The sequence below is a fragment of the Ictalurus punctatus genome, chromosome 11, assembly GCF_001660625.3.
Source record: "Ictalurus punctatus breed USDA103 chromosome 11, Coco_2.0, whole genome shotgun sequence".
NCBI lineage: Eukaryota > Metazoa > Chordata > Actinopteri > Siluriformes > Ictaluridae > Ictalurus > Ictalurus punctatus.
The window spans coordinates 8,758,795-8,785,065 of NC_030426.2; the positions used below are offsets into that span (position 1 = coordinate 8,758,795).

General features: G+C 37.1%; 2 protein-coding genes across 5 annotated transcripts; both read left to right on the plus strand.

Annotated features, from left to right (window-relative positions):
• Window positions 1-216: 216 nt before the first annotated feature.
• On the plus strand, window positions 217-21,374 carry cfap20dc (CFAP20 domain containing). 3 transcript variants are annotated; one of them, XM_017479238.3, is made up of 18 exons: window positions 221-424; window positions 663-695; window positions 798-884; window positions 1,110-1,203; window positions 1,552-1,624; window positions 1,803-1,917; window positions 2,011-2,164; window positions 2,359-2,505; window positions 6,812-6,961; window positions 7,423-7,536; window positions 7,836-7,886; window positions 10,142-10,476; window positions 16,407-16,763; window positions 17,731-17,907; window positions 18,355-18,426; window positions 19,168-19,229; window positions 20,428-20,519; window positions 20,726-21,374. In XM_017479238.3, exons 2-18 carry the CDS (start codon window positions 675-677, stop codon window positions 20,836-20,838), a joined length of 2,214 nt encoding a protein of 737 aa, XP_017334727.1. In that variant the 5' UTR covers window positions 221-424; window positions 663-674; the 3' UTR covers window positions 20,839-21,374. The 3 variants fall into 3 exon arrangements, with proteins under 3 accessions (XP_053539744.1, XP_017334727.1, XP_017334726.1); XM_017479237.3 differs by having other exon boundaries at window positions 228-295; XM_053683769.1 differs by lacking the exons at window positions 17,731-17,907; window positions 18,355-18,426; window positions 19,168-19,229; window positions 20,428-20,519; window positions 20,726-21,374 and adding an exon at window positions 15,812-15,850 and having other exon boundaries at window positions 217-424; window positions 16,407-16,480.
• Window positions 21,375-22,635: 1,261 nt separating this feature from the next.
• Window positions 22,636-25,844, plus strand: LOC108272267 (uncharacterized). Of its 2 annotated transcripts, none has more exons than XM_017480580.3 (4): window positions 22,636-22,864; window positions 22,979-23,079; window positions 24,181-24,232; window positions 24,332-25,844. In XM_017480580.3, exons 1-4 carry the CDS (start codon window positions 22,688-22,690, stop codon window positions 24,344-24,346), a joined length of 345 nt encoding a protein of 114 aa, XP_017336069.1. In that variant the 5' UTR covers window positions 22,636-22,687; the 3' UTR covers window positions 24,347-25,844. The 2 variants fall into 2 exon arrangements, with proteins under 2 accessions (XP_017336069.1, XP_017336068.1); XM_017480579.3 differs by having other exon boundaries at window positions 22,643-22,864; window positions 24,166-24,232.
• Window positions 25,845-26,271: the final 427 nt, after the last annotated feature.

A 26,271-nucleotide genomic window follows, 5' to 3' on the forward strand; every position in this document is an offset into this window, starting at 1 on the left:
TACATAGAACAACAAATATATTTAATGTACAGCAATACCACATGCCACATTTAACAGTAATATTATAAAAGCAAACACAACGTTTGCCAAATACCTGTCTGGGAGTCGACTCTTATTGCTGAGCTGAACCAAATGAACTGACTCACTGAAAAGAGCCGGAATTCAGGGGCTGAACTGTTTGTGTGCACGCGCTACCCTGCTGTATAGACTCTAGCATTGCCGTTTCTATGACAACGCGACTCTAGACTCTAGAGTCACGTTGGCATAGGAACGGCCCTGTTACTACCTGCGCATTGTGAGCTCTATTCAGTTCCTTCAGTTTTACCTTCTTGTTTTCACAATAGCCCTTAGCTTAAAATTCTATTACATATACCTAAGAGGAATATATCCCAGTGCGGTGTTTGAACACTTTGTGTGGCGTTGAGTAAGCTTATTTTGAATATTGTATGTTTGTTTGTTTGTTTGTTTGTTTATTCTTCTAATGCGGTGAGACCAGCTAATGACTGACGTTAGCTTCCGACTTGTCTTTCTAATAAATCATCAGTATGTCTACATACACGTCAAATAATGACTGTGTTAGATTGAAACTTTATAGCAACCAAAGTTGTGTGTGCTTTAACGTTGAATGCAAAGTGAAGATAATTGTAAATGTATCGTTTTAGAATCATCTGGAAATGTTCAAGGGCGAGTATCAGGTAAGGCTCAGTGTACACAACTAGTATTTACATGAAACTGATCGTATACTACACACGTATCTTGTTTTTTTTTTTGTTTGTTTTTTTTAAATGATGTTCAAGGGTGGTGCCGTTGTAGAGGTCTTCAGTGCACAAGGGAAAGATCCCGTGGCAAACTGGAAACTCAGCGGCCAGCCGTCAATAAGCAAGGTAGGCACACGTATGTAGCCTAACAAGTGTCACTTTTATTATCAGTAATAGTATCATCAGTAACAGACTCCACGTTTTGTGAAGTAAACAACAGCTGCACGAGTAAATTTAAACCTATATGTCCATAATACTCTAAAATGTATTCAGCGTGTGTTTTGTCTTCACAATATGTTGAAGTTACTGTTTTCTTTCTTTCTTTCTTTCTTTCTTTCTTTCTTTAAACAGATGTTCGATAAAGAAATGAAAGGTTTTGTGTACAGCCTCAAAGGCAGCAGTCAAACACATAGGATGCAGTTACCCAAAGATGGAAAGACGCCTCGTAAGTATAGTTAGAAGAGTGTGCTTAGAATGAGCTTTTAAGAGTTTCTAAGAATTAGTTTTAAAAAAACAAAAACAAAACATTAGCTTCTTTTTATTATAGTTTTTATGGTTGCTCCACAAAATCATGTCATTGTGACAGTGCCAGACTCTTATAATCAGATTAAAGCCGTTTAAAAACGGCTTTTCAACTCCATCTTCATCTGTGTTGAAGGAACAGGGGCTGCATTTGATCCATTGATTTAATTGAAATGGCTAATCCACATCATCAGCAGAGCTTGTTCATTTAAAAATCATTTATCTGTCTCATTTGGCTGACCTAATTTGAGACTGTGTGTTTCATCTCTAGTTTTCCTGATTCAGAAGTTCCTGGTCTTGCAGGTGAATGTTCCTCTTGGTAAAGACTTCTCAACTGAGCTTGTGTAGGTGTCACCCAAAAATGTGTGTCATAAAAGTGTGTGGTATAAAAACACAGATTACATGGATTCATCAGTCAATGCGTATACACACTGACATCACCTTAATTTAATTTGCTAAAGAATTAAACTTTTTTGGTTGACAAATAAGTTGCTATTTTTAACAGCCTTGTACCTTTTTCAGTGTAACAGATCAAGGGCACTTGAAGCGAAGGCTTTACTTGTCCACTATCCATAAGGAGTTCTCAGCTACCCCTCTGCATGCCAGAATACCGCTGAGCTGCCTCAGACGAAACATTGTGAGTGCTCAGAGGAGTTGCAATACCGCCAACTCCACTCAAATGCTCCAGCGTTGAAATGTGTTTTAAAATTTTGTTTCTAACTGTACGTAGTGGTGTAATCTGTACATTGACCTGGGCTCATTCACCACCGAGCTGTTTCGAGGGGCTGCGTTCCTGTCTCTGGATGGCATCATAATCTCAGCCTGCTGTAAAGTCAGGCGTATCTTCACCATGAGGACTGAACCTGCAGACCATGTGGACAGAGGCTAGTGATATTCATCCAATTTGAACTTAACTGTATGGTTTGGTGACAGTTATACTGGGCAGTTATTACTTGTCTAAATATTAAAAATATATTCTGTTTCCAAATTTTCTTAGAGACTTATTCATCTATGAGGCAGATGTCAAGTATATTTACGTGAATAACATAAAATTGTTTGCATGTGCTTTTTATTTTAGATCCTTATGACATAAGAAATTATCCTAAAGAGGAGATGCCTAAAAGCTGCCAGTTTCCATCTGCGATTCAGCACGTTACACAGCTAATGAATATGGATAGACTGAGACAGGCTGATCTGAGAAGTGTATCTATCAGCTCAGAAGCTGGTAAGTATGAAAATAGTTCATCTTTTCATCATTTTAATAGGTCAGCTGGATGGAAGATTTTTTTTTTTGGGGGGGGGGGGGGGGGGGGGGGTATGGGACAAGTTGAAATAAGGTGATGTCAAACAGGTGAGGCAATTGTCTAATTATAGTATATAAGGAGCCTCCAAAAAAGGCTTAGTCCGTCAAGAGCAAGGATGGGTCAAGGCTAGCCAATCTGGCAACAGATTCATCAGCGAATAATCCAACACTTTGAGAACAACATTCCCCAAAGACAAATCAGTAGGATTTTTGAAAGATTTAAAAGATTCAAGGAATCCGGTCAAATCTCAGTGTGTAAAGGGCAAGGCCAAAAACCACTTCTGAATATGCTTGATCTCCAATCCCTCGGATGTCACTGTCTTAAAAACCGCCATGAGTCTGTAATGAGTATCCTCACATGGCCTTAGGAATACTTTGGTAAACCTTTGTCAGTCAACAAAGACTACCATCAATACAGTCATCGTGTTCTCCGGGCCAAGGAGGAAAAGAATCATCCAAGCTGTTATCAGAAGCTATCAAAAAGCTTGTAATAGCATATATATATATATATATATATATATATATATATATATATATATATATATATATATATATATATATATATATATATATATGCTATTACAAGCTTTTTGCTGAAGATCATTTTGTAATGGATGTTGTTCTGTGCTGTTATCTACCTCACAGATTAATCTCACAACTGTGAGTGTCAAGTCAATACGCATTCAGAGAGAGTTCAAGGTTGCTAACCAAACCACATAATGCTCATTAAGTAGTGTGCTTTAAGAGTAATGGTGCCAATGGAGTAGTGATAAATGAATTAGTATGATCGTATACGGTTTAGGGCATGACTCTGTGGATATAATTATTTGCTACGTTTAATCAGTATTACAGAAGGTTTATGATTCACAGTTACTGAGTACCAGGTGAAAGAGCAAAATGTCTCGGTTTCTCTGCTGTTGCTAGTGTCGAACAGTAGGGAGACTTTTTACTTTGTACTGGTGTACCTCTCTTCGAATAATTTACATGAGCCAGCCCACTAAGTCTATCAAGCTAGCTAAAATACTTTGTACAATGCAAAGCTGTAAATTCTGATTTTTTCCTATATGTGTATTTTTATTATTTCATCACCTTGTGTGTGTGATTTTATAAAATCGTGATATTATAAAATCTGTGTATTTTGTCCAAAATTTTTGGTATTCATCCAATATCCATCCAATATTGTTAGAATGCTAAAACATACATAGAAGGATAAAAGGGCCCAGGTCAGAGAAATATATACACAGACAACTCAAATGATTTACTCTGCCAATATAACCAAGTTTGAAATACAAAAATACAATACAATACCATACAATATCTCAACAAAAGCTCAACAACTCCACAATATTATTAGTTCCACAACAAAAAATAAATCAGCTGATTATCATATATACCTAATTAGAGAACAAATAAATGGCTTCCCTGTTCAGCAAGAAAAAACCCCCATCCGTCCTGAAACCTTCTTCCGCTTAATAGAGAACTATAATGTAATCTTTCACTTCCTTGTTTGATTTGTTGTGGACTCTGATTTTCTGACTCACTCTCTCTCTCGATTGGCCATGACACCAATCCCTATGTAGGAGACTTTTTTCGTGCCTGAATTTGGGGTGTGATGACTTTCATGCATCTCAGCTTGATCCTGCCAAAACTGACCACACACCCTTCACACAACACTTACGGTGAATTAATATTACACGATTGTCCATGTCACCCACAACAGCTTAGGAACATCATATTCTACAGCATTTGTGCCTCCCTGACTCAATAGTCATGATTTTTATTCATTTTTAACCAAAAAAACAACCCTACACTAAATCCCTACAAATGACCTTGTGCACATGGGACTGAATCAGCATGGTCAAAGGTTTGAATCTCTCACTGAAACCTCCCACTGTTTTCAGCCTGTGGACTTGATGGCATGCCTCTTCTTGGCAGTGGGCTTTCATTTTCTCTCCTTATTCATGTTCCTGCCCGTTCTATTCCAGGAAAAACTCTTTTATCTTTATATTTCTCTTTGCGCGGGTGTCACTTACCCTCCTGTGGCAGTAGCACTTTCCTCCTGACCTCCTGGAATTATGTGATCTATTGGCTCTATAAAACTGCTCTTCAAATAACTTGCAACTTTTTGATTAAAGGGGCACAGGATTTAAAAACAAGTTAAGATGTCATGCCATTGTTGATCCTGCTCTAAATAATGACTACACTCATAGAAAATTGGTTCTTTAAGAGTTCTTAAAGGGGTTTTAAAAGTTTGTGGATAATTAAAGGTTCTTACATTCTAAAAATGGTTTTTAAGTGTGCCCTCAGAAGGACAGGTCGATGAAAACCAGTGTGCTGTTTCTTAGCAACTCTGTGTCAAAACCTTTTGGGCCACATTCATTCAAACCCCACTGACTGTAGCTTGCTGCCAATTTGAAATGACAGAGTATTTTGTATGCCATGGTGACCTGACCTTGCTTATTTGTAATATTGCTTTATTTCTGCAAGTAACAGCTAAAAATATAATTCAGCTTCAATTTCAGCAGCACTTCAAGAGCGCTAAAATGAATATTGTATATTCAAAGAAAAATCCTTTGATTCCCTTAACAATGGTTTTACATAGAGTAATCTGTTATATCTTTACGTGAACTTTACGTGAACTGCTTAAATATTCCAGTAGGCCAGTAGGCCAATATATATATATATATATATATATATATATATATATATATATATATATATATATATATATATATATATATATATTTATATATATAAATCAGTATTCTGCACTAAAAAATATTTTATACCAGTCCATACAGGACTTTGTAGACTTTCTTTGTTGTTGTTGTGGCCAAAAATGCTTGATTTTGCTTCTGCTTTTTTTCAAAATTTGCAACTTGCAGAGTTGTTTGTGCTTTTTTTTGGGAAAACAATTCCAATTGCACAAAATTGTTTTGCATGGTCTTTGTGTTGCACAATTTAGCAAAAAGCATTTGCAAGACAGCTATCAGCAGTAGTATCTATTAATGACATACAGTACTGTGCAAAAGTTTTTGGCACACACAAAGAAATGCTGTAGAATAAAGATGCCTTCAAAAATAATGAAATGTTTCTACATTTAAAAAAAAAATGCTGTAAAGAGCAGTAAACAGTAGTAAATGAAACAAAGTAAATATTTGGCATGACAAATAAATAAATAAATAAATAAAAATAGTAGTCTCCGGTACAATTTGTGCAGTTTTATTAGGAAATGAGCTGTAAGTTTTATTGAGCATCTTGCAGAACCAGCCACAGTTCTTCTTGAGACTTTTACTGTCATACTCGCTTCTTATTTTTGCAGCAAAATCCAGCCGCCTTCATTATGTTTTTGTCTGAAAAGTGTTTGTTACCACTTAATATGCTGCTTTCTTTACTGACACAAACATTTTTCTGTAACCTTTAATTTTGTGCTAGAAAACTAATGTTTGGGAATCTAAAATGTTTTTTGTACTGACTCAATAATGTAGAAGTCATAAAATAAAAATCTATAAGTTTGTACTAAAAAATAGGGTGCTTAAAACTTTTGCACTATTTATTTATAGATCTTTTTTTATTTATTTAGCTGATTTTATTGTATAATTCAAATTAGCGACCCCTGGATGAAGCTACTCAAATCTTCATGACTGCTTGATACAGTACGACTTATTTTTGAAACAACACAATACAAAGTTCTTTTTTTTCTCATTTATTGCTTGGAAATAGAAGGCAGAGCAGTGATGTAAAAGGTGTCCAAAACAGCCTACACACTGAGCTCTTTAGTTTGTACAACAATTCGCAACATATTACAGTTCCTGCACCATAAATAAAAATGGATGCAATGTGAAGCATGATGTTTGTTCCATTTTTACTCAAATTTTTGAACATCTATCAGTGAAATAAATGTAATTGACAAGCTAGGACTTCTAGTAAGTCCTTGTGTCAAAGTCCATGATGCCAGCAAGTATAGATACTACACTACACATATATAATGCCTCACTGACAATCAGGATCAACATTATCAACAATAATGTATATTACTACATTACTTGTAAAATATAATGCCTTGTTGTTGGGCCTGTCTGCTGTATAGCACAGATGCTAAACTCACTAACTAAATATTACAATATCAGTTTTGATGCAATGATTCTTTATAGCCCTAGATTTTCTTTACTGCTTCCTTCACATTTATGATGTATTTATAATAATGTACTTCTTTAATGACTTGTAGAACAGCTAAGTACTGGGAGACCAGCTCGGGGTCCTAAAACCCAGGACTACTCCCATATTGCTTTCGGATCGAAAGTCACAGGATGCCCTCCTAGCACTGCAAGAAAGGGCAGTTCACTGGCAAATGTGTCCGAACACAAAGCTCATTCAGGTAAATGCATTCTTCTGCATGAGGAAGCATAAACACATCTGGTAGATGTTGCTCATAGCCTTGTGGGTTTTCAATGCAAAGCCTAGCTCCATCTTATTACAGCTGATACTTGCCTTAATTTTACAGTTAACTACAGTCACTGTATTTCCAAAGACTAATGTACGTATGTTAATGTACTGTACTAAAAGAGTCTGATTATTTGAAGAAAGATGCACAAATGAGGATTGCAGAGTTGTTGACAACATTAATCTTAATATGCGTACTAAATAATAAATGCACTCCCACATAGTTATATTTACTCTTACATAATAACTTTAATAGGAGTTATGGCTCACTCAGTGTGCAGCCGCACATCCCCATGAAAAATAGCAGGTTATCACTGACATTTCGTTGTAATTGTGCTCTAATAAATATATGCACCATAAATTAATCTAGTATAATATCTGTATTCATGATCATAGGGAGAAGTGGAAGACTAAAGGCACAACCACCAGCTGACCAAGCATCTTCTGAAAGGACAGGGTCTGGGAGGCCAAAGCAGATTTATAATGCTGGGAAAGAGAGAAAAGTTACACGTAAGGATATAATTTTTCTTTATTAGATGACTGCAAAGTAATCATAATTGTATTTATCCATTTTCAAATAATCCTGTTTAGCTGAGTTTGCTATTGGAATGCTATGTGAAACCTGTGTTCTTTGCAGTCAGTTTAGATTTTATATTTGCCCTTCTCAATCAGCACATCAGATGTGTGTTTATATTTTATCATTTATCATTTACATGTAAATAGTAATATAATTAAAATAGTACTCATAAAACATATTTATGTACAAAAACATATCTATTAAATGTGATTTTGGTGACTCTGTTTTTAAGGAAATCATAGAGAAATAGACAGACATCAGCCAATCGATCACTGCATTCCAGGTGAGTGACTGTAATGATATTCCAGTGTTATCATATGATCAGTAAAGCATAGACGGTGTCACTTTATGAAAATGATCTTTTCAGATCATTATTTATTATAAATATCCAGTACTATACCAGAACTAAAAAGTTTTGACCTCATGTACAATTTTATTTTAAATGACGGTTTTTGGTCAATGTCAATGTGCAATAAAATACCAGTTCTCTTCAGCACTGAAAGACAACCTCCAGCCTCCCTCAGAAAACAGAAAAAGAAGAGAAAGTTCATTAGTGATAAAAGGACATTAAATATTCTGTGTGGGTTAGAAAGAAGTCTCAAGAGTTCAGGCCAGCATGAACTGTTGGCAATTAGAAAAGGTGATTACAGTGTAAGACTTTTCAAAAAACATTATGTGAATTTAAATCTGCAAAGCTCTTTTAAAGAGTTTGAGTCACTGCTACACTTGAGAAGCACTTTGCAAGTGTTTGTGGTTTAATTAGACGACTACTGAAAAGCTGAGGCTGAGTGGTGCCTGATAGATCATTTTGAGCATTCTCATTATGAAATGATCCTTCACACAGTGTAAAGCATCATGTCTTTACATAATTTGCTTTTATGAAAGGTAATATCATAATGGTGTATGACCTTCATTCAGATGGCACTGTGTAAGTGTCTGTCAGTTACAGGGCCAGGCTTACAGTGCACAATGTTAAAGTCCTGTTCATTCAGAGAACACAATACTGCTATTTAATGTTAGAAGAAAAGTAGCAACTGGTGTGATTTATTAATTTGAAGATGTGATGAGGAAAAGCCCAAATACCTAAAAGTATAATTTGACTCACCAACAGAGGGTGGAAGACTCGCCAAATGTAACAGACAAGCTAATTAAAACACATATTTGCTAATTGGAAGAAACTGAACACCAGTTAAACACCTCATGGGGATGATATACATGCCATGCCAAACCATAACATTTGATGCCAAAGTAATTAAAACTATCATTTATTTTCTGTGTATAAAGAAGTGGCAATAATACAAATATTGTCCTATGGTTAGAACTCCCAGGTGAATATTTTTTGTGGAGGCTGTATCATAATCATACCCATGAGAATCATACCCATTTTTTGTGGAGGCATGACATTTAAATTTTACAAGATGAAGGTACATGGACTGCTCAAGATCAGTTTTAAAATAAAGTTCATGGGTGCCACAGCCTTCACTCAAGGTGAAATAAACTTCACAGTTCATCTACACTCCCACAGTTGCACTTAAGTGCTGTGCATTTGCTTGAAATAGATCACATACACACTTGCTGTATTCATCACCTTGGTCTCGGTGGTGTCTTTGGCTTGCCTCTCTCTGGGTGTCTTTTCTCTTTAATGCAAGGGCACACAGACCCCACAGGCTCCGATATAGCTGGATTTGAATTATGATCGTGCAGAAGCAGTGCTCACCATCTACTAATGATGCTGTTTGTGTGCCAGCGGGAAAACCACAAAGCTCCCCTACCCCATCACACATACTCGCACACTAGTAGCTAATGATGTTTTTTTTCTTACCCTCTTTTCCCTGTCTTCTCTAAGGATTGAAAAATAATAATAAATTTGCATTGTTTCAGTGCTTCACTTGCATTTAGGCATATTTTAAGAGTTCATTAAAGCATAATGTTGCAATTACCAAATGTTGCGTGAAAACAGGACTGGATGTGTCCTATAAATTCACCCGCAGCTTCTGACAAGCATCACAGCATTCATCGCAGTCTGCTTTATCATGATTATCCACTTATTTGCATATGCTCATTAAAATGAACTCCGGAAAGGAATATGAGCTTCGGTATGAAAAATGAATGCTGAAACATTATGTGTAGTAATTAGATCTCTATTATTGATCTGCTTTGTGCCATTAAGTCAATGTGAGTTTCCTGAAGGAGAAACAAGCGGTTAATGTTCTCTGACTGAACACTGCAGCGTGTTTTCCGTTAAATCAAATTTGTGATAGAATTGACAGGAAATTTTTTGTCCTCAACTTCAAGTACTTCAAGGAAGAGCACACAAATCTGTACTTCTTCACAAGGGTACTTTTACATTACTTTCCATTATGTTCCAAACACAACTGTTCTGCCCATCCAGAGCATTTAGGTGTATCTATGTGTTTAAGGAAGATAACATGCTTGCCATTTATTATTTGCAGCCAGGACATCCATCTTGGAAATCTAGCTTTAATGCTCAAGTGCTCAAGTGTACGATATAAAACTCAATATGCTCTTGTTCTACAGATGAGACATGTAGTTCATGTTCTCCTGAGCCAGTTCCCAAAACTTCAGAATGCCAATCTCCATCTGATTCATTCCCTGATTTGCATATTCTTGAGAATGGAAATAGTGCCAGCAGAGGAACTTCAACTCCACTCAGTCAGGATGAAACTGAAGAAGAGGATGGAGAGGAGGTCTTTACTTTTTCTTCATGTCCTCACTCAGCCAAAAGGGGTCAACTTTTCAGCGTGACCTTTGAGGGTTTATCTTCTGACCCTAAAGTTGACAACCTAGAGTGGGACAGAGAGCGGAAAGTGGCATGTTTGGAAGATGACTTCATTGGGAGTGAGGGTGAAGAGGTACACACACACACACACACACACACACACACACACACACAAACAAACACACACACACACACAAGAAACACTGAAATGATTAATGCGACTTATCAAATGCTTAAATATACTATATATTTAATGTTAAGAAAGTCAGCTAACATCCAGTTTCATTATTCGTGATGCTGTTTTTAAAACAAATAATGCCTTTGAACATGTCCAACATGTCATGTCAAACATGTGCTTCACATAGTGAAGCATTTCCACCCTACCTATGATAAAGCTTGGTTTCATTACCTGGCAAACACATAAAACACACATACAGTGCTTGAACAGTGGTGGCTCTGTGGTTAAAATGTTGGACTACACGTCTGGATAAGGGTGTCTGCCAAATGTAAATGTAAATGAACAAACTGAGAGTCCCAGTTCAGAGCTTTGACAGCAATTAACACATTTATGCCTGCATCTTGGGCCCAATTATCCAATTTCAGAACCCTCAATGTGTTGTTAAAGTAATTTGTATGTTTACTCTACTGGGATATCACAGAAAGAGACCAATAATGCCGAGAACAAGCAGAATTATTAAACAGTGATAATTGATTTTTAAAGCTGAATAGAGCCATGGTCCTATCCTGTGAGGATCCCAAAGGTGTATATCACATTGTTACACAAAAAGAATGCAAGAAGGAAATGGCCATTTTGACTCAAAGCAGTGGTGGGGTGCAATGTTAGGCAATCCTTTATCCTTTAAGAAAATTAATTGTCAGGATGCTTTTTTTGAACAAATAACCCCATCCCTTGCAATTGATTATTTTATTTCTTGCCAACAATTTTCATTAAGTTTATTATTAATCTAAGAATTACACATTACAAATTGAATCATTTTAGTTAAGTTTAATGATGTAACACATCCGTGAAACAAGTGAGTTTCTGTTGTCTCTGTATAGCAACTATAAACAGTCATTCAATTACCTGCATCTCTTTCATTTCTTTGTCTTGAAGATAATATGACAAAAAAAATGTAGCTTGCCATGTTATAAAGAAAATGCTAAGCCCTCTGTCCTGAAGACATTCCGTCTTTCAAATCTTGGAAAACGTAAAATTACAGCTTTACATCCAACTTTTACAAAGTGTGGAAAATTATAGCTCCTTACATAAAAATAAATAAATCTGCCCTCACAGAAAACTCAACCATTATGTGTTAATTACTCTGTTTAGTTGGAGCATTCACCATAGATTTCCTGTCTAAGCTGTTACTATTGATAGTAGAACAAGCATATTACTGTAAACCAATAGAAATCTCAGATTAAATTTGTCAAAAACTTCTGACCAATAAATAGTGGTATAAATAGATGTTAGCTGCCATCACCATTTATTCAGACAGCAACATACAATTACTCTGTTTTGTATAACAATGTCAAAATTTGACTTTAAGACTGTCCAAATGAAATAATAATAATAATAATAATAATAATAATAATAATAATAATAATAATAAACAGGTTGGAGATAAGTGTTCCTGTCTCTAACTGATAGAATGTAACATTTGTAACATTTTCAGAACATTACTCCCAGATGATTTTATCAGCCCTATAAATCCATCATACCTCAGTGACAGACACTTAGCACAACTGGATCATTTGTGCTTAGAAACAGCAGTAAATTGTCAATACAGACATATACTTTATCTTCCTCGGTTCCCTTACAAAGACACACATCTCAGCTCCCGAAGGGCTCGTGATTCAACTATGTCAATGCAGAAATGCTTTGCTTCATTTCTTTTGACACTGTATTCAGCTCTGTTGATATCTCTTCAGTTCAGAATTTTGTGAAGAATACATCACTTTTTCTCATGCTCTATTTCCTTTCCCACAGGGAAATCAGTCCCATCTCTAGTATATATATAGCACTGCACTTACTTAGTAGTGTTTAATTTACACCACTGACAGTTTGATTTGGTCTTTTCATTTAACTTATTCCTTCCTTCCCTTCCTCTTACTGCTAAAGTGTTTTTAAACACCAACTGTCTCACAATTTAGTCTTTTGCAAATTCCCACCCTAGTGCTCACCTATCATATAACAGCTACCAACTGGGAAGGGTGAAAGCTGGCACATGGTTCCGCCAAGACACGTGAAAGCCAGTGACTGCAACTTTTCAAACTGTGGCTCATGCTGTGTCAGGGCAAAGTGCTAGCTGCCCTATTCCACATACACACACCCAAAATTGGCTACTGTCAGACAGGGGACAGAGTAAAACCTACTTAGACAGCAGTTGCAAATTTAGCTAAATTTATGATCGGTTCTGAACCCATTCATAGGAAGGTGTTGTCATTGCTGGTAAATCTGCTGTGTGTTCTTCCACCCATCCATCCATCTTCTGTACCGCTTATTCTACACAAGGTCGCGGGGAGCCCGGAGCCTCCTATCCCAGGGAACTCGGGGGACAAGTCAGGGGGCACACTAGACAGTGTGCAAACCCATCACAGGGCACAGTCGCACACCCATTCACACACTACAGACAATTTGTCAATGCCAATCAGCCTAAAATACATGTCTTAGGAGTGGGGGAGGAAACCGGAGTACCCGGAGGAAACCGCCAAAGCACAAGGAGTCCACGCACACAGGGCGGAGATGGAATTTGAACCCCCAACCCTGGAGGTGCAAGGCAAACATCAGTGTTATCAGTGTTTCTTTGTTTAGTTAATTTCCTACTGGTCAACAATTCTTGTGCAGGTTAGTATTTATAATAGTACAGTGCTATGAAAAAGTATTCCTGATTTCTTTTGTTTTTGTGCATATCTTATACTAAATAGTTTTAGATCTTCAAATGAAATACAACATAGAACAAAGGCAACCTGTTGTTGTTTTTTATTATTGAAGCAAAAATAGTTATCCAACACCTATCACCTATGTGAAAAACTAATTGCCCCCTCAAACTTAAAATCTGCTTGTGCCACCTTTAGCAGCCTTTCACATACTTCTAGGACTAGGATTTACTTTGGATCATTGTCTTGGTGCAGAATCCAGTTGCGCTTGAGTTTCAATTTACGGACCAAAGACCAGACATTCTCCTTTAGGATTTTCTGGTAGAAAGCAGAATACATGTTTCCCTCAATTACTTCACTTTGCCCAGGTCCTGGAGCAGCAAAGCATCCCCACACCATCACACACCACCACCATGCTTGACTGTAGGTATGATGTTCTTCACGTGGAATTCTGTGTTTGGTTTATGTCAGATGTAACGGGAGACATGTCTTCCAAATAATTCCACTTTTGACTCATCAGTCCACAGAACATTCTTTTGGCAAAATTCAGATAAGCCTTAATGTTCTTCTGGGTCAGCAGTGGTTTTCACCTCGCCACTCTTCCAGGGATGCCATTTTTGCCCAGTGTCTTTCTGATAGTGGAATCATGAACAGTGACTTTTATTGATACAAGAGAGGCCTGTAGTTCCTTTGATGTTGTTCTTGGCTGTTTTCCTGGATGAGTAGTCACTGTGCTCTTGGAGAAATTTTGGAAGGTCGGCCACTTCTTAGAAGGTTCACTACTGTGCCGAGTTTTTCCATTTGGAGATAACGGCTCTCAGTGTGGTTCTTTGGAGTCCCGAGCCTTTGAAACAGCTTTGCAACCCTTCCCAGATTTACATATTTCAATTACCTTCTTCTTCATAATTTCTGGATTTTTTTTTTCAATTTTGGCATGGTGTGTTACTGGGTAAGACCTTTTAACCAACTTCATGCAGTTAAAAAAGTTCTATTTAAGTGTTGATTTGATTGAACAGGGTTTGTGGTAATCAGGCCTGGTTGTGTCTAGTCCAGCTGAACCCCATTATGATGCAGATTCATAGATTTGGGGAATTAAAAACTACAGGGGAAAATACATTTTCACACAGGCCCAGTTGGTATTGGATAGCTTTTTCGATTCAATAAATAACATTATCATTGAAAAACTGTATTTTGTGTTTACTCAGACTGCCTTTTAATTTCTGAAACAATTTAGTATGAGATATACACAAAAACAGACGAAATCAGCAAATACTTTTTCACAGCACTGTATTTATATAATTGCTGTTTCTTTACTCTTGCACTAATCAACAGTTCATTCAAAACCTTTCAGACAACGCTGCCCACTTAAATTCAGAAAGATTTCAGTATTTTTAGGAGTTGTAGCCACTTGTCTTTAGATGCCTTCTTCACTCCATATATCTAGAAAACCTTTTATCACTTTTTCTCTGTCACTGTGAAAGTTGAAACAGGAAGCACTATAACAGGTTCATATTATTCATTGCCTGGCCCTGGAACTGATTGCTTTCAAACATGCTGTAGTTCACTTGAAGCAAGCCCCAGACCACCTTTTTCAAGTGGACCAGAGATATGTTTCCTGGACTTCAAATGGATCTGAAAGCAGCATTCACACTCTTAGTACAAATGGCCTTGGTATGGTATAGAGCAGTGGTTCTCAACCAGTGCTCTATACTATACCATGCTATACTTTTTTGCAAAAAAAAAAAAAAAGTGGCTAACGACAAATCTAGTGACTTTTTGGACAAACCTTAGCAACTTCCCAAATGTTGCCAGTACTGTCCTTCAAGCACGAGGGGGGAGGGGGCTTTATTTTGGTTGTGAACCTCTGGTATAGATGTACTGGATTCAGTGTATTAATATGCTCTCCAGGCTTTTAACAAATAATAATGTATTACTTATAGCCAATTTTTACTGTTTCAAAAAACCTTGATAAAGAAGATACATCATTGTTTTTTTTGTTGTTGTTGTTTTTGAATAGCAGAATGTGCTATAGAGCAGATGTTGCAGCCATATAACTCTTTAACTGTAGAATGAGTTCCATGGACTGTCTCAGTACAGATTTAATGAACAAACAAAATCCAACAATTCAAATTTCTTTTTACAAAACCCATTAGTTCCAAGGTGACATTATTTATAGGCTACTTGTTTGGTTTGAGGTTTGAATGAAACCTATTCAACTGGCCAGACAAGCAAGGCTATAAATATAGGATCTCAATAATATAATGATTTTCACTACTGTAACAAAAAAATAAAAAATAAAAAACCAGACCTCTTAGCTGTGCTTCACAGAAGGGTGGCCCATTGCCCACTTTAAAAATCACTGTTATAGAAGATAATATAAGCAACAGATGTACCTTTATATAGCTGAACCTTTCAGTATGGACATTGCATGTAATATGCAGGAAACAGATTATTTGTTGAAGCAGAATGCCAGGATGAAATAGCTGAGACATATGGGTATCATCATTAGTCCAAAGCATTGCTCGCTGTTTAAGGGCATTAGTTCAGATCAAAGCCCCACAAGCTAAAAGCCTTCATCTCTTTCTGAGCAGAGGCCGACAGACAGCTTGCAGCGCTCTGATTAATTGCAGGTAACTAAGTTATACATATTAATTCTTTATTTAAAGTGTGTGTTTTCTGAGGCAAAACGTATTTTATTACAGTTCTGGAAATCACAACCCATCACTGTCAAAATTTTATGTATTATTGAGTTCATTTAGTTATTACTAGCTTTTTTGACTTGAATTGAAAGGGTTTGCTCTAAACTTCACTAACTGAAAAACAAGTTGGCCTATAAATAACGTCAGCTTGGATGATGGAAACTTCAGGTATAAAAGCTCTCTGGCTCCAATAAATAACCAAGAATTTGTTGTACACATTTTTAAATAATGATTAAAATGTATTTTTGTCAAAACCATAAACTATGCATGTGTGCTTTGCTAGTGATGTCATACATATAATTGGCTTTTTGTCAGTTATACAGCAATTTGGATATTGTACTCATTTATCACCATGCAGTGTTGCGCTGCTCTGCCATCCCATCACCTATAGATGCTCTCTCTCTCTCTCTCTCTCTCTCTCTCTCTCTCTCTCTCTCTCTCTCTCTCTCTCTCTCTCACTCTCTCTCTCTTTTGCTCTTTGTCTCAGGATCAGAGCTTCTTTGGATTCCTCTCTCAGAGATTTGGTGCACACACTAGTCCTGCTCCTCCTACCCTGGCTTCTGTTCCCATTTCCAGATCTACCTCTTCACCCAGGCTTTGCACTGAGCCAACTAAGGCCTCTACTGTTACACATGCATCCACACAGTCTTCCACAGAGGGGTCCCGAAGGACTGAGATGGCACGTGTGGCACCGACCCGCTGTCTCTCACCTTGCACTTCCAAACTGCGGAGCAGAACGGAACACTCTAGACCTGGGCAAAACAGGCCTGATGGAGATATAAGGACACCCATTAATAGAGCATCTGTTCGAGAAATTTCCCCTGAGGATGTGAAGCTCCACAATGTGAGTATGTTTTCCAAAAAGAAGCTTATTCATTCCAGATTTTGCCTTATCCTAACTGAATTGATTCTATTCTCACAATACTGCCAGTACTTCTGTGATTTCAGAAGCTGCTTGACTAACAGCAGTCCTCCTCCTAATTTAGTACTTTTGCATATATATCTCTCAGATGTCCCTTCTATTCACTACAGTGTTTGTCCTGTATGTCATATTAGGGCAAAAAACACATGTTCAGAACACATTATTATACACATCATTTCTGATGTGTATAATCTTAGGTTCCCAATGAACAATGTTCAGCAGCAAGGCTCAACTGGAAATCACAGTCCACTAGTGAAGAGAACTCTCTATAATGACTATTTACATCACAATTGGAGAAAAGGAAAATGGATGACAACAATCAACCTTCAGCCTGTTCTTCAAAACATATTATACATACTGTATACTTGTTGAGCATGCTTGTACATATAAACAAGCTTTTACTAGAACACATTATTAAGGCTCTTAAATGTTATTAGAAATAGATTAGCTGAAGTGCATGCTTGGGCAGAGTGGTTTGTTTATAAGTGCTTTTGTTCACCCTCATAGACAGCATTTTGTAAACAGGTGTTGTACTGAACCTATTGACCATAGGGTTTTGCATTTGAAAAAACACTGCTGTAAGTGCAGGTTTTTCTCAGTACAGGATAGTTTTTTTCCCCTCAAGATTCTTCAGTGCTGTTTTATGAATAAAGTAATATTCCATATGCACTCATCAGTTAATATCAGTATCAGCGCTTTGTCTCTTTGAGCAGATATCTAGGCAGTGGGGGCAAGCACTTCTGCTGATGCCTTTGGTCTAATGAAGTGCCAATTAGGCTTCAGTGTCTCATGGATTGGTTTCTAATTAGTTATAGCCTGTAACACATGACTGCCTACATGCTTTGTGGAGCGGCACTGGGAGAATAATGAAGCTGTTTGTCATCTACAGGTGAGAGAGAGCATGAGGAGGATGAGGATGCCTGTGGGCTCCAGCATATGTGATTTATCTAAGAGAGCAGAGCAGGAGGAGGATGAAGAAGAAGAGCTGCGGATGTTAGCTAGTCTAAAAAGACAGCAGGAAGAGGAGGAGGGTGGGACCTGTGACTCAGGCCTCAGTGCTTCACAGGTAGGAGAGGTCTCACACACAATCATACAATGGTGCTTGAAAGTTTGTGAACCCTTTAGATTTTTCTGTATCCAATGTCCTAAAAGTAGACCAAGAGAACCCAATTTTTAAAAATGGAAATTAACCCAATTACACTATTAAACAAATGAACAAGTATAATATGTTTGTCTCATTTGTTTTATTGGGATATCTGTGCCTACTTTTAGGAATTGTGTGAAAGTCTGATGAGGTTTTAGGTCATATTTGTGTAGATATATAGAAAATTCAGAAGGGTTCACAAACTTTCAAGAACCACTGTGTGTTTTATATGATCATATTGTATATGTGTTTGATTGTACTGTAATACTAGCTGCTACACTAAACAATATATACAGAATATCCATTTTAAAAAATACTTTTTAGATTTAAACAGCTGCACAAATTTCTGCATGTAATCCCTGTTGTCAGGTTCAGCAGTGCAATGTCAGCCTGAGTATGAGGAGTGATGACACTTCTACATGGACCCAGTGTATCCCTCTAGTGAGTTGCCATCTGCACATGCACATGAGCATGTCCTCTGGTGTAAGACATATCTCGGTGCTCAGCCTCATTAAAGTGACTTGAATATGTGACCTACAGGACGGTGCTTGAAGTCTCAAGCTCAGGTTGTTAAGATGAAGAAAGCTTCAAAAACTCGTTAGAGAAAGATTACATGCATGGCTTATAGCTGGGGAAGAAAACATGGGTGTGAACTTCAAAATATAGGCACGATTTATATATGGTTTGCTAACTTGGGGTTAATAATTTGGGTTAGGCTTAAACAAGTTCTACAGTGCACAGTGCAATGCACTGTCCTTCTTAGCCAAGGGTATTAGCTATATTAGTGGAAAGCATGGTTTTGTCCTTGCATGAGCACAGAAGCAATGCTGCCCTCATCAGACAGCAGGTATGACACATCAGAGTTCTCAGAACTATAGTCTTTATAGTGTTTTGGTGAATTTATACTCTGTTGGTGCTCTCTCTCTCCTGCTCTTACCAGTGCTTACACACACCCACAGTATCCAGATACATGTTTTGCTAGATTAGCTGATATATATATATATATATATATATATATATATATATATATATATATATATATATATATATATATATATGTGTGTGTGTGTGTGTGTGTGTGTGTGTGTGTGTGTGTGTGTATATATATATATTATATAAAGAACGCTATTGTAATATGTTCTGTGCAATTATATGCTATATATACATATCTGTGATTGTCAGGCATCTGAACAGGGCCAGTACTACCAGAAAGAGATGAATCCACTTCTCTACTCTAATCCCAGGTAAGAAGCAAGTTGATTTGATCAATTTGCTTAAGTAAGAAACCTCAGACATCAGCATATGCATATGTTAAAACAGAGTTTGCAATTGCTTTGTCTTTCACAGCTTTTTGTCAAAATGACACAATGTATACACCTTTTACTTGCTGTCAGATGCAGTTTGAGTTCAATCAAAGATTTCTTCCATGATTTATTTTCTCCTCTATTATCTATCTTTAACATATTTAGAAGTTTGAACCTTTGCGTGAGCAGCGAACAAAAAAGAAGACAGATTAATTAATTAGAAAGTAATCTTGCTAAATAATTACTGGTAAACTACCCACAATGTAAACTGAATGATTTCAATAGTTTATAACGATTATGAATATAAAACTCCAAGTAAAGAATGCTTCATATCCAGTTGATTTAGTTATGTTGCATGTTACACTGTTGCTTTGGTGTGAAATCCAGCACATAAGGGGAAGGTGCTCCACCAGGTGACTAATTAAGCATTCTTGTCAGGGTTGATGAGTATTCTCTAGTTTCTAGTGCTGCCACACAAGTGCTTAAAGGCTTGCATGTGTCACCTGGCTGTCATCCCTGTAGGGGGGGCTCCCCAGGAGGTCATCCATTTCCTCTTCTCCCTCTCAGCAGGGAACCTGACAGTCAGCGCCACATGGTACCTACGAAAGGTTTCGATGAAAACTGAACTTCTTCTAAAGATGTGGGCCATATGCATGTTGGGTCCATATGCACGTTGCAAGCTAGCTTAAATCTTATCATGCATACATATTTTTAAACTAAGCAGCTGTGTTTGGTTACTTTATTACTGCATAATTACTTAATTACTGCACACCAAAGAGCTCAAAGTAACAAACAGTGTTAGTCTATCAACTGCAAGGTTCATTGGGCAGAGGCGGTCAGCTGCCACCTGATAAATGATCCATAACCTGCAACAATTTACTTTTTTTTATTGTTATTATTGTATTATGTATCATGTATATTATACTATAGTTCGATTTAAGCACTGTAATATAAGCACTGGGAGCAGCTACTTTATTGCAGAAAGTCTTGGAGTTGTACTTAGGATTTTATGTCTTTTCATTTTAGCTGATGGCTTATTACATCATTACCCACAATATTAAGGAACAGGTCCAGATAATTATAAATATACAGTTCAGTGCTATTCTTAGAACAGAGATTTTCCTCCCTCCCCCTACAGGGAATGGATGGAGGTTATCAGCCCTCCGATAATTCATCCCAGACAACAGCAGACAGAGACCAAAGGAGACCACAGCAACCCATACACCAAAGGTGTTACATTAATGCTTTTACACTTAGGTTTATGCTTTGCATTAAAGAAGGTGTGATGTGTATTGTAGGTTTAAAAATTTTACCATGGTGGAACTTAAACTGAAAAAAAAGAGAAGTCTATAACAGAACAATTGAGCAGGCGTGATATGTGTGGTAAGCGACACGGTTTGATAAACAGTCTCTAATATGTGCATTGTGTGTTTTAGGTTCTGTGGTTGAGGAGAACTGCAGCAAGGACGTGTTTCTCAGTCTGCTCTATGATTCATGTCTGAACTGCTACTTTGATCCTGAGACTGGGAAGTACTATGAGCTGATCTAAGTTCAGTGAAATCAAGAAGACTGATTCATATAGTCTGACATAACAATATATTCCAGATATCATATAATAACAGGCACACTATTAAAGCTGCATTTTTAAAAAAGATTTTGAACTGTTTAAGGTTTATTTAGGTTGTTCTTTAATTATTAAGGCAAGACATTATAGATAGATAATTTTGGTCAGATCAGTTAGATTTTTGAATATATTGCATCCATATCATCTCTTTAAACTGTTTAAATCAAAACTCAACCATAAAATTGTTTTGTCCATTTTGACCACTGTACTATCTGAAACTTTTATTCAGGCTTAAATTTCACACACTTGGCACAATCAAACTTTGTTTCCTGATGTAACTGATGTAAATTTGCGTTATTATTGTACACATGTCAATTTCCTTTATAAACCTTATACAATTCCCTCCATTAATACTGGCACCCTTGGTAAATATGAGCAAAGAAGGTTGTGGAAAATTGTCTTTGTTGTTTAACCTTTTGATCTTTTGATTAAAAAAAAATCACAAAATAATCTGCTCTCATGTATATCAGACAATTGCAAACAAAACACAGGTTTATCAACAACAACAAAAAAACACTGTTAAATATACAGTACTGGGCAAAAAAAAATTCACAAAGTCTCTCAGTTTATTCAAAAAGGCGAGAGTATATATATCAGACAATATTTTTAATTCTTATTGGTTAGACACAAATCATCAAACAGTCGTGTGCCTCAGCAACAGTGTGATCATCAGTCAAAGTAAAAACGGCGGGCCATTGGTACATCTCAAACGAAGAAGAGACAGCGGTAGCATGTTTTAGCAAGATAAGAGAAACTAAGAGAAAGACGTATTCCTGTGATATGGGTTGTCGAGGAGACGAGAAAAAGGTCACAAAACTCACATAAACTCATGAGCTAAAGTAAGAGAGCATGCTATTTTGATATTTATCAGATAACTATTGTTGAAATTACCCTCAGTACTTCTACTGTCTTGCCTTAACATACACAGATTTAAGGAATTTGCTGTATAGGCATAGGTGTACAGTAGCTAAAGGGTGCTCAGGGGTGCCACCCTGTCATGAAGCATGGCCACATTTCTTCTTCTTCTTTTACTTCTATTTATAATTATTATTATAATTATAATTATTATTAATGTAGTAGCCAATGTCACATGATGTGAAACTGAATAACATGGTAATCTGGCTGCAATAGGCTGGTCTGAATAATAAAGGTACTAAATCTCTGTGAAATTTCAGAGCTCATTTATAGCTAGGTCAAAATGAAGTGAACTATTCCCTGGCTCTACTGACCACAATAAACAAACAGGTGACCTAACATTGATCTTTCTTTCTTTCTTTCTTTATTTATTTATTTATTTATTTATTTATTTATTTTACAGTACTAACTATATTAATAATGTTCACTATTTGGAGGCAATACAGTTCAATAATTCAGTTTGTTATTAGCTCTTGTTAATAATATTGGATGCACAGTGTTGTGTACATCATAAGATGTTAGTGATGACTCTTTTTTTGTAACTGTAGGTGTGTGTGCTCCTTTCAGGTCTAATGGGGATCCTCTTAGACTGCCACCCCATTGTAAAATGTTTGGTCCTGTGTTTATGTCTGTGTGTAAACGGTCTTCTTAATAATGTAAACATTCATTTACTTTTTAGTTGACCTCTATAAACTTAAGCTGTCCTATGAAACACACACACACACACACACACACACACTCACACACACACGTGTAATAAGATCTCCTTAAGCTTCATATTTTATTCGTGTGGAATTTAGAATCGACCAATGACAGCGGCGATGGCTTTTGACGTCACTTCATCAGGAAGTAAACAACAATGGCTGTACGTTGTACTAATAAGTTGCACTACTCGTTTTTATTCGTATTTGTATTGGTGTGTGTTTTGTTTGGAAAGTCGGCCAGCTCTTTGACTTCAGATAAACCTGGACATGGTGAATTCAAACATTTCCGAAGTTTTCGAAGTGTTTCAGAGCCTACAGCTCCACCACCAGGGGTTAGTGATACAAACTTTATGTCAACTTTATTATAACTTTAGTTCATTGAGCTACCCCGTGTTAACAATCATGTTAACAATTAGTTCACTTAAAATACATGTAAACACTTGCAGGTCAGGCTGCACCCCGGTGTCGTCGCCTCCGTCGTAATCGTCGCAACTGCTGCAATAGTGGCTGCATTTTTTATTATTAGGAAATACTGTTTCCCGCAGAGGTGAGCAGTTGCTCAACATGTTCAGCTTGTTTAACTGGCTGTATATATGCATGTTGACACTGTATATGTATACATGTTAACTGGCTGTATGTGTGTGTGTGTGTGTGTGTGTGTGTGTGTATATATATATATATATATATATGTATGTATGTATGTATATATGTATATATGTATTGCATGTTGACACTAGAGCTGAGGAATCACTTCAGCTTTGGTAATTTTGCTTCTGTACACAACCACAATTTATTTGAAACGAAGTAATCAAGACGTGGTTGAAGTGTAGACTTTCCACTTTATTTCGTTGGGTTTAACAAAAATATTGCATTAACTGGAATTACAGCCATTTTTACAAGGGCTCAAAGTAATTGGACAATTGACTGATAAGCAGTTTCATAGCTTCACAACAGGTGCGGCTTGTTTCCTTATTTCATGACAAATTAAGGAGATAAAAGTTCTGATGCTATACTTTCTGCTCAGATTCAGTCAATTGCTGCTGATAGGAGAGTGTTTCACAGTACAGATGGTTAGTGACCCAAAATGTAGTGCGAAAGCAAGAGCTTCTTAAGGCAAATAAATTAAATGTTCTTAAATGTCAGATGACCTCAACTCCATTGAGCATGCTTTTCACTTACTGAGAGCAAAACTAAAGGCAGAAAGGTCTACAAACATACAGCAACTGAAGGCCGGTGTAGTAAACACCTGGCAAAATATCTCAAGGTTTGGTGATCTCCATGGGTTCCAGATGTCAGGCAGTCGTTGTATGTAACGGATTTGCATTAAAGTATGAAAATCATATTATTTATGACTGTTAGTTTGTCCAATTACTTTTGAGCCTGTGAAAATGGAGGGACTCTAATGACTGTAATTCTTGTTAAATTCCAGTTAATGCAATATCTTTGTTAAATCCTTTTGAAGTAAAGCTGAAAGTCAACACTTCAATCACATCGTGATTGCTTCATTTCAAATCCACTGTAGTGTTGTACAGAGGCAAAATCACAAAAATTGTGTAACTGCCCAAATACTTATGGCCCTGCCTGCATAACTTTAGCTGAGGATAATCTAAGGTTTTACAATTGACAATTGCAGTGATGCCACATACAGATACTCTGTGCTGAGGCGGATGGAGGAGCAGAGAGAGGAAGAATCTGATGAGGTGATGAATTTTGCCTACTTTACTGATTGAGATCAGGAGGAACTACAGGTTCAGTTCTACTCTACATGCTAATTCTGTGTCTGTGTTTATTTCTCTTAGGATCTTTTGGAATGAAACCAGGCGTGATGTGGAATTATTATTAGTATAAAAAAAACAATAATAATTCTCAGGATTTTCTTCAGAAACAGTTTGTCCTTTTCAGCCCCATCTTCCTTCTGTCCTTAGTTTTAATGCCAAAACTATTATGGGTTTTTAAAGGTCACATGGTGCTGGTTAATGTTGTAAATGTGAATGGCAAGATTATTTATTAAGAACTGCCTTCAGGATCCAGAGTGAAGCGATCAAAAAGTTTGGAACTGTGAAACACAGCCAATGAGTCTGAGATTTTATTTATTTTGTTGTTGTTATTGTTTGTTACAGGAAAATACAACCCACTATTTTCAATGTTACTCTAATTTTTGAGTTTTAATGGGTTGAGAATATGTTTGATCTAAACCTTAACAACTCAAAAGCAACCGAACATAACCTAACTTGAACCTAATGTGTCCTGTTGGTGGAAATTTCAGGAATTAAAAGCTACATGGCTCTGATAAATGGTCCAAATAAGATTGTACATGTTTAAATAATAAGTCTAATATTTGACTAGTTGGATCTTGTTTAAATAAATCTGAACTAAGGGGGTCCATGGAATTTATTAAAGTTAAAGGGGTTCTTGGCTGCAAAAAGTTTGAGAACCTCAGCACTACAGTATAACACAATAATTAAATGGGCTTTGTCACTATCCTTAATCTGTATTCCCACTAATTATAAGGAATTTTATGCTGAAAGTTTTTCCTCATTGCTTATTGTGTGTAGTGTAGGTAAAACATTGCATTTTTTTCACATTAAGATTTATGGGCAATTGTCTAATCAGGTGACTCCCCTTGGGCTTTTGCGCATATTTGCTTTAGTTAAGGATTTTGTATTTCTTTCAGTTTTTCTAAATGTGAGTAGGGGTTACATATGTGTTTGGTCTACCAGTATGGTTAGCACATTTTCCTCGCACCTTTGGGGTGCCAGGAAATCCCCGCCTCTGCCCTGTGCATGCAGAGCTGGCATGTTCTCCCCATGCTTCAGGGGTTTCCTCTGGGTACTCTGGTTTCTTCCCCCAGTCCAAAGACATGCACTATATGTTGATTGGCATTTCCAAATTGTCCTTAGTGTGTGAATGGGTGTGTGCGATTGTGCCCTGTGATGAGTTGGCACCCTGTCCAGGGTGTCCCCCTGCCTTGTGCCCCGAGTTCCCTGGGATAGACTCCAGGATCAGCCTTGTGTAGCATAAGTGGTACAGAAATTGGATGGATGTTAAATCAGTCTTGGGTTAACGTATATTGTTAGATAAGTTAAACAAGGTTCTTTCTGTGTCATTTTGTGTTGTAATTGTTTTGTTTTGCTGCCTGAGAATGTGAGTAGATTTCCTTGTTAGATTTTGTTGACTGTGTGATTTATGTAGTGCTTCATTGTATGAATTGATATGTACCTCTGAAACACCTGAGAGAAATTTTATGACCTGAAATTGTTTGAGTAATTGCTGAAAATTCACCACTCAGGATTAAAGTTATTTCAAACCCCATTGTTTATTTGACTCACATTTAGTCATGTCTGTCTGTCTGTCTGTCTGTCTGTGTCTGTGTGTGTGTCTCTCTCTCTCTCTCTGCGTGCATGTGCAGTGCAGTGGAAGAGCAAGCGTGACGTGTAGAGCGCGTGAGAGCAGTTTGGCGTCTTCTCAAAGTTTTCTGCGACATTGTCTTTTTGCTTTTGTTTTCATTTAATTATTGAATGTTTAAGTTATGTAAGTAGCAGTAGCCGGTAAAAGTTGAGAGCGGGTGGGAGTGAGCGGGCGTCCCGCTCTCTGAGGCCGGAGGGGAGACGCTGTCTCTCCGCCATGGCGTCAGGTGTGTGCCGGAGGATGGAGAACAGGTGGAGGAGGTTCTGCTAGCGGTGGGAGAGCAGGTCCGGTGGGAGAGCAGGTCGGGTGCGAGAACATCTACACTGCCTAT